At 33.9% G+C, this 15,986-nt stretch overlaps 1 protein-coding gene across 3 annotated transcripts in view; it reads left to right on the forward strand.

The window, feature by feature from the left end:
* The window catches only part of LOC132700453 (homeobox protein abdominal-A homolog), a 58,980-nt gene extending 44,912 nt beyond the window's left edge, over window positions 1–14,068 (forward strand). For all 3 annotated transcript variants that reach the window (XM_060667778.1, XM_060667779.1, XM_060667780.1), the window contains exon 4: window positions 13,665–14,068. In XM_060667778.1, coding sequence (XP_060523761.1) covers window positions 13,665–14,068 — 404 coding nt within the window. The remainder of the gene's footprint in view (window positions 1–13,664) is intronic.
* Window positions 14,069–15,986: the final 1,918 nt, after the last annotated feature.

The following is a 15,986-nucleotide window of genomic DNA, read 5'->3' on the forward strand; positions in this document are numbered from 1 at the left end:
ATTAAAATTCTTTATAAATTTTTTTATCGTATGTATTTTATTATCGAAATGAAAAAGGTTATATAGATACTGCATCAGAATCCAACATATTTTTACCAAATTTTTGACGGTCTCTAATCCGGGTTTCTCGTACCGAAGAGAAGCGCACAGGAATTCGAATTTATTGAATTGTTTTGCTATAAATTCCGGTATAACATTCAAAGGCACACAACTCAAATTTGCATAAATCTGACCAAGTTGTTTATTTATAATACGGTGTAAAAGCCATACCGTAAATATTCAGCAAACAAATCGAATATTTGTTTAACTATTCCGGTAGTTATAAGTGACGTTTATGGGCTGCGAATCCTTTTGTACCGTGCTCTGCAGTATACATCTTGACGTGATTCTGTTGGTTATTTCTGGTTTTGTCTTTGCCGCACTATCAAAACATCAGTAAATGAAGCCAACTCTGGTGTGTATTTCTGCTGAATTAAACGATGGGCTCGCTCATACATTTCCCTTGAATTTTAACGCACATAAAGATTTTACGTTCGGACTGGTTGACTTTCGTATTGACCATTGTTTCCAATGCATGAAAACGTGCTTCGGACAAATTAATCTTGACAAGCGCCCTATAATATTTATAATATTATATAAGGTTGTTCGGAAAGTCATTTCGTTTTTTCCCGTCAGAGGACTTAATTACGTTTTTTCGAAACCAACTTCACACTTAAGCCGCATAACCATTATATGTCTTGAGAGCTGATATTGCAAGGCTTGTGTGTGAAAAAGTTCTATTAATTCTACGCAGTAGTTTTTGGTTGGTGCCCTTTTAAATATGGAGAGCAATAAGCAGCATTTTCGTCATATTTTACTTTTTTACTTCAGAAAAGGTAAAAATGCTGTCCAAGTGAGAAAAAAATTGACGGATGTGTATGGAGAAGGCGTGTTAACAGTACGCCAGTGCGAGAACTGGTTTGCAAAATTTCGATCCGGCAATTTTGATGTCGAAGATGCACCACGGTCTGGAAGGCCGGTCGAAGCTGACAAAGATGCGATAAAGGCATTAGTTGATGCAAATCGGCGAATAACCACACCAGAGATCGGTGAGAGATTAAATTTGTCGAATTCGACTGTTTATGGCCATTTGAAAGGCATGGGCTTAACCTCGAAGCTCGATGTGTGGGTGCCCTATGTCCTTACGGAGCGAAATTTGTGTCGTCGCGTTGACGTGTGTGATTCGCTCCTCAAACGTCAAGAAAATGATCTATTTTTGAAGCGGATTATTACTGGGGACGAAAAATGGGTTGTATACAACAATGTTAAACGCAAGAGGTCATGGAGCAGAAAAGATGAACCGGCTCAAAGCGTGTCAAAAGCCAACATTCACCAAAAAAAGGTGATGCTCTCCGTTTGGTGGGATGTCAAAGGAATCGTTTTTTTTTTTGAGCTTTTGCCGGACAATACAACGATTAATTCAGAAGTCTATTGTCATCAACTGAACAAATTGAATGATTCACTTAAAGAGAAGAGGCCCGAATTAATCAACAGGAAGGGTGTAGTGTTCCACCAGGATAATGCGAGACCTCACACAAGTTTGGTCACTCGCCAAAAACTTTTACAGCTTGAATGGGACGTACTGCAACATCCACCATATTCTCCAGATCTGGCGACTTCCGACTACTATTTGTTCCGGTCCCTGCAAAATTTTTTGGATGGCAAAACCTTTACCTCAAATGAAGATGTCAAAAACCACCTGAACCAGTTTTTTGCCAGCAAGGACCAAAATTTTATGAGAGGGGAATTATGTTACTGCCAGAAAGATGGCAAAAGGTGTTGGACCAGAATGGCCAATATATAATTTAATAAAATATTTATTCATTATACGAAAACTGTCTTTCATGTTCCCCCCCTGTTTGTTGTTCTTGAGTAGTTGTGATTGTTGTAGATGTTCTCTGAAGTGGGGATAAAGCGAAAGAATTATATTATTCTTATATTGATATTGATCATGCAAAAATAGAAAACAATCAATTAGTTTATTTCCCAAACTAGCCGGATTTTCTCAAGTGAGAAAATTGCTTTGGATTGAGCTCCAAATATTTAACCCTACGTAACCGATTTCATTATAGGTATATGAAATTTTTTTAATTAATATTATATTTTTCTACTAAAGCAACGGAACAGACTTTAATTTTCCGCAGCCTCCGAAATTTTCCATTTACCCAAAATAAATTCTTACAGACCGAAATATTAGAACGCAACATGTTTCGTTATCATCCGCCTCCACTACCGCCACCCAGTCATTCCCGGCACTCGTAAAATGTGTCAATGTCCCGTCTAGATGGCGCTTCTTACCCTCTTTTCTACCTTTCTTCGCACTTTTCATTTCCTCTTGCCCGTTACTTTTATAGTTATCACTTCCTTCTCTCGCCCGTTCTCGGTCCCCTTTGGCTTCCTTTAGTTGCCTACGTTGTGCTTTTTCACGGTTTTTCTTATCAATTCTAATTTCCACCGAGTTATTGATGATGGCTTAATCCGATTGAAATCTGCGTTTATGTATGTATTCATGAGCTTTTCCGGTAAAAATTATAGTTGATATAAATGTAGCTTCCGATTGGCGTTTAATAGCATATTATTCAACGAGTTTGATGACCGCCACTGAAAAAGTTGATAAAGCTATACTATATTTGCATACTATATTTTTTCTACTACCATCATATTTTTGCACAACAAAGTGACTGAAGTACCGGGAACGCCCGAACTGACTGGCGATAAGTTTAAAGAAGCCCACGTCTTAAAGCGACGCTGATCAGTACATAATTGGGTATTTTAGAACGGGGCCGAAAAAATAATTCCTTAGAAAACCGAACTTTTTGGCTCTCTCAGACAAGAAAAAGATCTCGGATAACTTTTTCACTTTTACGAAATGCTTCAACTACTATTAAAAGTTTTGTAAACATTTGCTTTCTCTTACCACTGTACTTGTCTATCGCTCTCTTACCAGTGTATCGTAAGTGCAGTGGGTTTTGCCATTATTAATGAATTCAAACTGCATAACATTCCCATACCATCTATTTCTCATAAGTCTCTAAATTATTCTAACAGAGTCCTCATGATGTGGCAATGAATTGTTAAAAAGGACGCTTTCAACATACTAATCGTGTATGCGCATTATTTGTTGCTGCCTTAGCACGAGCCATGTTGTCAAATCGACGAAATTTTAGTAAAAAAAAGTTGAAATTTGTGAAATGTAGCCAACGAAATCCAGATATTTATGTGGCAGTTGAACGAAATTATAATTATTTTTTAAGTAATTTTAAAAAATCTTGGATTTTAGAATTTTTTGTACTGTTATTTAATTAGTTTCGAAATGAACAAGCACTTTAACCAAGTCATTGCCACCAAAAAACTGGCTTACCGATTGGGTGGAACTGTGTTGCTTAAATTTTTTCATTGTATATCTTGTGGTTTGAGAGGAGAGGGATAATGCTTATGTAATGTTTGTGTAACCTAAAGTTTTGGGTAATTCAAACTTTCTTAATAGACATTGGAATTTATCAAACCGTCAATCAATGGTTATGATTGACAAAACACAATAATTTTTCTCATTGTGCTATTTAGGTGACTGCGGTGGACCTTAATTAAATTATTGGTCGCAGCAATAGAAAAATTCAACCGGAGTAAATTATTGCGAGCACTGTTCTAATATCAACGAAGTCACGATTCATGCACCGGGTGTACTGAAACGGAGTTCGGAAAGATCCGGAAAAGGGTGTATACGTGCTGGGAATGATAATTACCTACGCAGAGTTGAAAAGGAAAAGTAGTGGCTATTAATATATAGTTTCATAATTTGGTATTAAATCGGCGATATTAATTATTGTTGCTTCGTAGCTCAAGCGAAAGTAAAATAAATATGATATTTAAAAAACACTTATTCTTACATATACATATATTTTTGACGTCTGAGAGAATCGGTATTGGAAATCAATTGCTGGAAGTCATCGATGCTTGGTTTTAGCGTAATTGTAATGATACTCTGTACTCTTTTGCTAATGTTTGCAGAGACTTGTATACTTACTTCTATTAATCGAATATGACGATAGGCAATTTTATATTTTGTCTCCACTTTATTAAAAATCTCAAAAGTAGTGCCTTTTTTATACTGAAATCTAGGATTCACAACCAATGAAATTTGAGTGTAAGTTCAAGAAAACACTATTGAGATCTTAATAACATACTTTACTTCATTTATATTATATGATTGATACCACGAAAATCAACTTACAAAAAAATATATTTTAACAATAATAATTTTTTACCCTAATAGTCATGTCAAGCGCAAAAATACAACTCTTGTGCGATTTAGTTCCGCACTATTTTTTTTTTGTAATGAAAATAGACTTACCTACGTACATTCGTATCTGCAACAGTTTCCTTCTAATTTCGATTCAATCCACTGTTTCGTCAAGGTCTTGGCGCAGACTGAACTCCAAAACCCCACAACGGCTTGTTTTCGTCCTATTTTAATCCCTTAATGGTAATCGGAGGGTGTTTGCTCAATCGACTGACTGGAAGAAAACTACTAGATAAGAAAGCAAATGTTTTGTGCGATTTCTAGCATCTCGCGTAGTTTGCTGTTTGTAGCAATTTAATCAGCGATAGTGTTCGGTGTTCATAAAATAAATAAGGTGGAAATGAAAAAAAAAATATTTACAATAACAATGTTGCAAAATTATTTATAATATTACTATTCTTAAGCTGGATATCTCGGTTTACTTTGAGACCGTATTTGTTAATAGTTTTCAGTTTCAACGTTTTTAAATACCCAGCCTGATACGTATAACATGTATAATTAGAATAACAGAAATCCATATTAATTTGAGCGGTTTTAAAAGGTAACTGATATCCATGTGACATGATTCAAATATATAAACTGCTAACTAACTGGTGTTTCTTTTTGTGTCAATCGATATATTTCTTACAAACCTTGAAAATTTTGTATCTTCAATTTATTACTCTACACTTTTAATGCAAAATAAATTTTAAAACGATGTAAAACGATTGTTGGGTTTTAAACTCTCTAATAATTAAACTTAAACCGTAACACTATTAAATTGGGCTATGGAAGATATGATTAAGATCTTAAATCTGCAAAATTTGTGAAATCATAATCATGTGCATTTAGAATATTATTTACATGTCAACTCGTAAATATTTTGGGCTTGTCCTTTCTTCTATGCATATATAAAAGTCAAGTTATCACACTCTTGACGATAAAACTAGCAGCTACATAACTACCACCTTTGCTCTAAACAGCATTAAACAATTTATCGGTTTTCTTTGCACTGGAAAATATGCTGCAAATCATCAACTCAAGAAATCCAAAAAGGAAGTGTGAGGTAATGATCATTGTTAGTATTTCGAGCTAACTTATACCTTGTATTCTAATAGTCGATTAGGATTAGTTGGTGATTTTTTATAGCATATAATCTTTAAAGATTCAATTAATACAATTTCGACATAAATACGACTTTCTAAACTTTTGCTTATCCCAGTTAGACAAGTTTTAGTAAAGCAGCAAACCTATCGCCTCTACTAATTGCACTATCTGCGCACCATCCGTAAGTCACTTTGCCAATCTCGATGATTTATCGGGAACGGCACCGCCGCCTCTGCTGCAGCAAGGGTGGAAATCGACGTTGCAACCCTGCCCTGATGAAAAGGGCCGGTCGCCATAGCAACGACCGAGTACGTACGCCATATTGCCTCTAGTTGGATTCCATTGTTGGCGCGCATAAAGAGAAATTAGTAGAGACAATTCCGCAGGTGTATTGAGTAGATATTAACCATTTTTTAATGCTGCCAACGATGATGCTGCGTAATATTTTGCAATTTGGAAAGTTGTAGATATGAATCAAAGCGAGTTTGAGAGTCTGTAAAAGGTTTTTTTTTAAATTTTAGTGTCATTTTCATTTGCTTGAATCTTGTTGAACTAAAATTTAATAGGAAAATTGAATATTCGCTTTGTAATTGCGATTAAAATTCACGTAAACATGAGAGAATTATCACGCAATGTAACATTGGTAAAATAAATGCTTATTTAACGGAAATAAGTACAATCAATTAGTTAGCAATTTGTTTAATACTTGGAATCAGGTCACATTAATTTTTAGTTAATTCAGTTAATATGAATTTTTTATACATGTCAAAAAATTTGTGGTGAAAGTAAATTTGAAAATATTGTAATGGTCATGCCAGACAAATACAAATACAAAAATGAAATATATATATATTAAGAAATATTTTTCAAATTCCAAAAAAAGTAGGGAAACTGCATGGAAAATAATATTATTTAGATAGTTAATTTAAAAAATATCTAAACAGCAGCATCCCGTTGGAGGCTCAAGTATCTTTTGCCTCATTATATGCCACCCCTTCAAACCAGCAAATCGGTGAAATCCAGTCAGCATTAATTTATTTATTATTTATGTACAAGAAAAAACTACGAATGTACAAATCATTGAAATTCTAGTTGTTGTCCGCGGAAGAAAACATTTTGAATGTAAAAATATGGGCTTGATGTTTTTCTTGTCTAATAATATATGGACCGATCACTTGGACCGCCATGAGCTTTCCTACAATATGCGAAACTTTTCTAAATTATTTTTTAACTTTAAGCAGAGACTCTTTGCTTCCTTCGGAATAAAAAATATTACTGATGGTTTTATTTATGCCTATCTTAGATGTTATTAAAATATGTGTTTTCTGTCGGGTTTTGGCAATTTATGAATTAAATTAAAATTAAAACCGAAGAGAATTCTGTTATGCTGCTCAAATTTTACAGCCAAAAATAGAAAACAAACTGGTACGTCAATTCAAACTATTCGTTAAAACAAGCAAATATATTTCCTTGATTTTGCCCATTGCCATTTTTTATTATGTTAAGATTAACAAATGTTACGTTTTAAAGATGGAAGAATTTAGGGTTATTCCGGTTCTGCACAGCATGCTAGGTGAACTCCTGCAGAAACCAGAAAACGCGGAATGGCATCGTCGCGTCGGTCGCGTATTTTACCCTTTATCTCTACAGCTTTATCTTTATCTTATAGGGTAGGTACACAACGGTAACAGCGACCGTTAATAACCCTCGACGGGAACTTATCTAGGGTAATGAATCGACGTACAACAATCCAAGTACATTGTCGTAAACAATCACGGGAATTGCCCTAGCCTTATCTCTATAGCCGCGTAAGAAAAAGTCCGGGGTTGGAAATGATAACACTTCGTTGTTTCGTTTTGATGTTTTGTGGTGTTAACGTCATTTCGTGGTTACAATTTAAAAGGTTTAGCATGGTTTTAACCTATGATCGATTTCGAGTTACAAAGTGTTAAGCAAATTTCAAGCAATTCAGTTCTGTTTTTTCTTTTCTTAGCAAAAGATTATTAAGCTTTCTTTTTTAATTTGACTGCACTTGACATTCACATTTTGAGTAAGTTTTTAACATTTTTGTTGTTCGAAATACTCCATAGTAATAGTGTGTTACAATCTCATTTAGACAATGAACCTAGCTTACCTTCGGGTCTCTATATTAACCAGCATCCAAATCGGAATTGCAACGACGTGATGGGATAACAAACAGCAACCTTGGTTGTCAGATACCATAAAGTTGATAAATAAATTTAAAAACAAAGCTTATAAAAAATTCACTGCAACTAAAAATAACACACAATGGGAATATTACGAACAGATTAGAAACGAAACCAATATAGCTATCCGTAATGAGAATAAAAGATATCTTGAACACTTCATTAATACAAATAAATAGGACTCGAAACAATTATGAAGCACATTGAGAGACTTAAACATTGTAAACAAACATAACAAAATTGATATTCCTGACCTTTTAAATAATCCTGACTAAATTAATAAATATTTGATTAAGAACTGCGGTACTGGATGTCCACCTAATTAGAAGTTTTTCCACAGTAACAAAAAACGAAGAGACATATCCTAGAGATTAAATATCCTGCGATGGGTGTGGATAAATTGAACTTGGGAATGATACTTCTGTGCCTTGATAGAATACTTCCCTTTATCACGAATCTAATCAATAGCTGCATTATCGAATCCGCATTTCCTAACACTTAGTAAGTCTCTAAGGTCTTTCCATTACCTAAATTAAAGAATATCACAACAAAGGGTCAATTAAAACCTATAAGCACCTTATCCGTATTTTCCAAGGTTCTTGAAAAACAAATTAAATATCATTTAGATATTAACCAGTTACTACCCTCCTCGCAGTCAGGATATCGAAAAGGGTACAGCTGCAGGTCAGTATTATTAAATATAACAGACAACATTCTTCCGGAGAGTGATATGAGCTTATATAAAAGCTTTCGACGAAATCAATCATGAAGTTCTTTTGTGAATACTGCCCTATTTAGATTTTTCAAGTCCCTTTTATGCATAGTTACTGTACTGACCGCTTTCAGTTTGTTCCGTGTGGAGTATCCTAAGGGTCAATATTATGGCTTCTCCTTTTTAATATCTATACATGCAATTCGAGTAGCTGTTTACAGGACTGCATAATTCATTCCTATGCTGATGATACCCAAATATATTTTTCAGTTTTTTCGGAAAATTTCCAGCACGCTATGGAAAATATTGACAGGGATATCAAGCGCGTTAAAGAGTTTTCAAATTCGCATCAAGTCGAAAGAAATGCTACCAAATCTTACCTTATGTTATTTGGTCAATCTAAGGAGGTAACTTTCGATTACATTTTAAAGATCCACATTTAATTTGCGCTGAACGCGCAAGAAATTTGGGACTAAACTTTGATAGTGATTTGGTTTCAAGCTCCACATATATAAGTGCATTCAAAAAGCCCGTATGAGTTTAAAAAACATTTATCCCCATGTCACCTTTTAAAAACTAACCTTCAAATTAGATTAATAGATTCGCTGGTACTTTCTCATTTTAATTATGCAGATGCGGTGTATGGACCTTGTTTGGATCAAGAAGATGTAACCAGAATACAGAGAGTGCAAAAGTGGTGTTTATGATTGATTTACGGTGTCAGGCGACATGATCGAATATCGTATAAACTCAAATTGGTTATCCATGGACAGTTTCATGCAGTGGTGGGCATGAAAAAAATAAAATTCCGAACTGATGTCCACTCTTTGAATCTTCAATATATGGGTCTTATTTCTCCTCCCCCAGATCGTTAAGCATTGTTTGAAAGACCGTTTTCTGACTGTGTACAAATGATATAATGCTGTTCCCAATAATGTAAAGAAACTGATAAGAAAATTATATTTTTTTTTATAATCAACTTATTAGTCAAAGATAATTAGCCGAAGACAGGTTTTTTTTATGTCTTCATGTTAATGAATGGACACATTATGTATGTATCATAAGATATTTTGATATAAGTAGCTATGAAATTAGAGACTCGGCTTTGGTATTTTTGAAAATTGTTTTTGGTTTGCGGCTAGCGAAGTGCAAAAAATAAACATATATTATCATTCATTATTATTATTTGGTGACCAAACTAAGTTTCTTTAATTATTTATTATACAATTTTTATAAAACTTAACTTTTTAAAAAACATTACAAAAAATTGCATATATCTTGAAACAAAATAGTATGTAAAAAATGTATTTTTTGAAGAGTAATATTTTAAAAAATATTTAAAATTCATATGTGTTAGCCTAAATATTTAATGTAATATTTTTTATTTTTTGCAAAAGTGCAAATTTTTAATTAATTTCAATCAAACTATCAAAATACTGATTATTTTTTATGGCGTACAAATGATAAAATGAAATTAACAATTTTTATTAAAAGATGGAAATACTTAATATATCAGATATTCATATTTGAATAATATAATAACTCTATAAGTTATTAAAAGGCTGAGGTTCGAAAAACTTAGACAGGCATACAAATTGAGAAATAATGTGTTATCCGCAATTAGTACTAACGCGTATGACCAAGAAAACGATTTATCTACTCCTACTACTATCTTCTAACATTCCATATAAAATTTGCCTAGCAAAATGGATGCATTTACCAGAGTCATTACAGTTCCATGGAGTTTACTGATAACAACTAATAACTTAACTTTATTCACAAATTAAAAATTTTGGAATGGGACTTTTGTTTGCCTGTTTAACAACATAAAAATTTGTGATGTAGTTTTTGGTAGCTTACAATTCAAATGTATCGCATAGCAGAATAAGTTCTAAGCAAAATTATTGACCCTTTTGTTTAACATGGGGCCAGTTCGACGTTCCCAGCAAGAATCGCAGCAGACTTAACCGGGACTTAATTGGGACGCATCAACGACGCAAAGACTAAAACGAACCAGAACTAACCTGAAACTTGAACCAGAACTAACCTAAAACTTGAACCAACATTCATAAAATTTTAGCAGAAACTAACAGAAATATAATTCAAAATTAGTAACCTTTAGTTTTTAAATGTCTAGACGCAAACTCACTCTTAACGAATATATTTTTTGGTCTGTCTGGATAGCGAGAAATGTTAAAGTCATTGCAGTCTGTGTCTAAAAAAAGATTAACAAAAGAATTAAAAGGAAGTGGACTTTTTTTCGTTATTTTTCTAAAAATTAGTTTCGAGAAGACAGTTCCATTCGATAAATAAAAAAGCTTATACGCATTTAACAGCGGCTCACTAAATTGATCGACACGATGTGTTTGATACTTAATTCTTTTTTGCTCCTAATGTTTCTTACCAATTGTACCGTGTCATAGGGTTGTTTTGCTTCCTAATTAAGAATAGAATTTTTATAGATAATAGAAGCTTTCTTCTCTGAACGGGGGGCCAAAACCAACCTTCTATAACGAAATCTATATCTTAAGATTCACCCCACTGATAAATGATAAATCTATATAGTTAAAAAAAAAGTTGTCTTCTTAAAAGTCTTTTTAACTATTTGTGTTTGTTAGTTGAATTTTTGATTACTGCTCCGACCTCGGAATTACCATCGCTTGAAATATTTCCATCTACATTTTAAATCCGACCATCTCAAAATTGCCGGAGTTGTATTCCGGAGTTATATATGTTTGTAAACAGACACTTTACATAACGAGATGATAACCCCAACTGCGTTCTCGGTAAACATCCCCTAGGAAATAAATTTTATTTTTACTGTGGCCATTTTCGGGTCTGCATTGGTTGGTACTTTAAACCTTAATGTTAGATTTCGATTTTTGTAGAATGAACACCGACAATGTCTTTGTTTTTCGCCCTCTATGTCTTACTGAAACGTATCCATGTTCTGAAACATGGTATCATTTAATTCTACTTTATTTAAAATAAAATTCATATGACCGATTGGCCCAACGCTTTTCGTCTTTCCGAAAATACCCGCCCAGAAAGCCGGATTTAACGGCATTTTTATTACACTTTTATCTAAAAATAAGCAGCATCCCGAGAAATAGGACTCTTTATAGTTTACGATCTTTTTTGTTATTGACTGAACTACTCTATATTTGACTCGCAGAAAACCTTTTCATCTCGAGTGAAAGCTGAATTCTCCGATTTTTTTACCTATCCCATCCGAAAGGGTTTTACGACGCCCTCTAATGCACTCGAATAACAAAAAAAACGTTGAAACTTTCTCTATTATTTGGCATGAATATCGACCTAAAGGGGTATCTCTGAGAATCGAGTTTTTAGAAACTACGTTATAGAAAGTGCCTATAGAGAACGAAGGCGATTTTTTAAAAAATGTTTTCCACTAAAATTTATTATAACTTTTATTTTTTATATTATTTATTTATATCATCCGAGACTTATACCTCGGTAATTAATTTTTAGCGAAAGCATCTACGCTCGTATAAAGTCCTAGGGGACCGCCATTGATACAGAAATGATCAGCGTCGAAAAAAAATTTTTTTTGTATGTTTGTCCGTTCTCTGTTCTCTGTTACAGGACATTTTCGACAATAACTTCTGAACGGTTTCAGCTAGACGGTCCAAATTTTTGCCCCTTTGTCCATGAGTGCACAAGATATGTGTAAACGGCCGTGGTCAAACATAGGCGGCAATCTTTTTTGTTCAATTTTCAACTGCTTTTTGAACATCGCTATGAAACACGATAAGTTTCCGAAATTTGAAGCAATTACATTTCTTACATATATGCAGCTTGGTATTGAAACTGGGGGGGGGGGGGGGAGGGGTGTGGAGTCGAGACGTATTTAAAAAAAAATAAAAATAAAATCGCGTTTACAAGGGCCCACGAAAAGTCATTTTTCAAAAACCGTTTATGCAATCGAAAAATTTCTTGAACGAAAAGATTCGTAAGATCGGGTGTGATAAATTCCTATTCTTTACAATTTTCAAAAATGTACAGGGTGTGGCCGGTATTCACAAAAAACTCTATAAAGTTAATCGACCATAACATACATACATACATACATAACAGTTGTCAGCTAAAACTTTTGTATTTAAAGTTTTCACCTATTGTACAGAGTGTCCCATGTGTGTGTGTTCAAATGTGTCAAATTTGAATCTATCGACTTCGAATTTAGCAGAAGGGTAGGAGTTCGCCCTTGCATTTAAACTATTTTCTTTTGGGTTATTTTGTCTCCCTGAAAAAAAATATTTTTTCGAAAACTATAAACCCTACCGGCAAAATTCTTGAACCAAAAGACGCGGAAAATCCGGTACTATAAACTTGACTTCTAGTATTTTTTCGATTATATAGAGGGTTCTTCAATTATAGACAAAAATCTGAAAGACCCTGCAAAAAAATGGTAAAAAAAGTTTGCCATGATTTTCAATCTCGGCGACCGTGAACGGCACTTTATACAAGCGCAAAGCGGCTTCTTTGAAATACAATGCCGTGTAGCGGCTTTGTAGACTGCGTAGCGAGTAGCGCTGAGCAGTCGCCACGCCCAGCGACGAGATTAGACTAGAAATGTGGCACAGAAACCTTGATGTATTGAAACAACTCTGGGGGATGAAATAGAAGTTCACCACATTAATGATGTTTTCAAGGTTTGTGCTCGGATGAGTTGCTTCTCTATATATGCTCAGAATATATCTCACTATGTGTTTTTGATTGCTAAACAAATAATATAACAAGACTAAGCCAGTAAATACATTTAAATAGAAATCATCGTCAAAGTTTCACATTTATATAGAAGAATCTGCTTTTCAGCGGTAAATACGTTCTTGCTCCTTTGCATAAACTCGATTACTTGGACACAGATTTTGTTTGGATTGATGACCTAAATCCCGATAAATCTTGAGGTTCTCTTAAAGAGCTATATAAAAAACTGCCCTTTGAGATAAGGCTATAAACCATAGTAATAAACATGTTTTAACTCGGTAATAGTATATAAGTGCATAATATGCAAACTTTTGTGACGGATAAAAAACATGATGAATTGAGTTCAATATAAAAAAACTCAATATCAGAGGAATTTTATTTTATTTCCTTTTTGATTCACAGGGTTTAATGACTCAATTCGTTCTGGTAGTTGACTGTACACTTTATAGTTGTAATCTTGTTTTTGGTATATTATATTAATGTGTTCTATATGCTGCGAATGCAAATGGTATACTGGACTGAAATTCAATTTGTATTTATGCATTGGGTAGATCATTTGCCGCGTAAAAATAATATGCATTTTTAATTCTAGGTCCAAATGGCTGTCCACGGCGGCGGGGTCGACAAACCTACACCCGTTTCCAGACGCTGGAACTGGAGAAAGAATTCCATTTCAATCACTACTTGACGCGGCGAAGGCGGATCGAGATAGCACACGCGTTGTGCCTAACGGAGCGACAGATCAAAATCTGGTTCCAAAATCGGAGAATGAAGCTGAAAAAGGAACTAAGGGCGGTTAAGGAAATTAACGAACAAGCACGAAGAGAACGCGAGGAACAAGAAAGGCACAAACAGCAACAACAAGAGAAGCAACAAGCCAAGATAGAGCAGAGTCACTCGTCGTTACACCAGCATCACCACGATCCAATGAAGATGAGTCTCGAGAAAACGAGCGGTTCGGATCTATTGAAAACGGTGTCCAAAGTTCCAACTTAAAACGTGCCATTTAAGTTTTTGTTTATTAATTTTTGACTTTTTGTTGTGTTTGTCGTTTTTTCTTTTGTATAGACGGTGATGTTCTGTTTGGTGTACATAGGCAAATTGGGCTTCTGCTGGTGTTTCCCGTTGGGATAACCTTACAAATGGTAATCTAAATTGGTAGGTACGAGGTCGTACAATTCGAGTATATTGGACAAGGGTGAGGACGATTTCGTTTCTTATGTACCTTATTTTCGTAGTGTTACCTTTCTTTTCTTTCATTCGTAGTGTTTTGTCCCTGCGGGAAAATCAGAGTTCTAATTTATTTTAGCTTTACGCCACGCAAGTGACACGTGTTGTGCGCTAGCTTAGTTAAACATCGGACTTCAATGAAGCGGCTCTTTTGTTTCATGGCTTTCGTTAGTTAGTTCGTGTTTTTTGAAACAATAATTCGTTGTACATAATTGTAGTGTGTTCACGTTATTTTTTTATACTGAAAGTAACTCTATAGTATTTTTTTTAACGGTTATTATTATTATTATTATTATTATCGATCAGACTTCTCTGATCTCAAACTCATTTTATTAACGTTATTTTACATAAAAACAGTTGTTGTGATATACTTTTTTTGTTATTTTGAGCATGCGCGTGCTTAAAATTGATTTTTTGGGCAGTTTTATGTTTCTTCGATAGCATTTTTTACGTACTAAACCTATTTTAGGAAAAATTAATATGAATTCAGCAATAAATGTTTTAAACGAAATTACTCATTAGAGAGATATTTTGAAATTATTTGAACGAGACACGTTTTTGTGCCAAGCTTTCAGACAGAGAAATCCGCCGCATTATGACATAGTTCATATATATATTTTTGTTACGTATTTTAATGGATCAAGCAAGCTGAAACCCGTTTTTGTAGCGAAAAACTCATAGTACATTATACGTAATTTGGTGTCAGGGTAGAAAGAAAACCTATAAAATTACATTTTAGCAAAGATTACAGAAACTCTATTCGTAACTTTAAACTCTAATTACGCTCTATATACATTATACTTATCAAACGTACATAATACCATACACTGAACTATATCTTTTTAGCGCATTTTGGAAGTTTTTATGCGATTGTACCTCAGATTTTCGATTTTGTGAAACTTCAGTTTTTAACTTATTTACAAAGCAAATATTTTTTAATTGCATGGATAGTGACCAGAAGTTAGAAAAATTATTGCCTTAGGCGTGCTTTAGTTTTGAATTATGTAATAAAATTTTAAGCCACCTTTACCAGAACCAAAACTAAGCAAAAAGTATAAAAAACTATTTTCAAAATTTGAAAAGTTAGGTTTTCCGATTTATGTTGTTGAACAATTGATATTACCCACATATTGTAACTGCAATTATTGATAATGATTAATAAATCATGTTCTTGTTTTTAGCCTTTCGCTAAATCAGCCCCAAAGAAGAGGAAAGTTAACGCTTTGCCTGCTTTGAATACTCTCCCATCTAAAGTAAATGTCAGTGTTTTAAAGGAGAGATGAGTTGAGTGTTAAAATAGGTTATTGACATTAAATAATAATTTAAATAAATCTTAGAAAACTCAATAGCCTTCAGACCAACGACTGTTGATGCTTGTTCCATATCTACTTACTAAATTCAAACTCTTTTGGCAACAAACAGCAGTTCCGTCCTCTATCTACTAGAAACTTAAACTCCGTTCTCTACCATCGCCTCTTTCAGACCCAAAGCGCGATGCAATTCCTCAAATTTTCAAGGAATAATTTGATTTGAAGTTTAGACAATTGAAATTTTTTTACTAACATTGACTCCGAATTTTTTATTTTATTTCAAAACTATTGCCCTGATGTTTTGATCTAACTCTTGTATTGCCTCTGATAGACCTTTCAAATACTTCCAACATGTTGTACCAAATTTTCCTTTT

This window comes from Cylas formicarius, unplaced genomic scaffold (assembly GCF_029955315.1).
Source record: "Cylas formicarius isolate icCylForm1 unplaced genomic scaffold, icCylForm1.1 PGA_scaffold_4__25_contigs__length_36172078, whole genome shotgun sequence".
Lineage (NCBI taxonomy): Eukaryota > Metazoa > Arthropoda > Insecta > Coleoptera > Brentidae > Cylas > Cylas formicarius.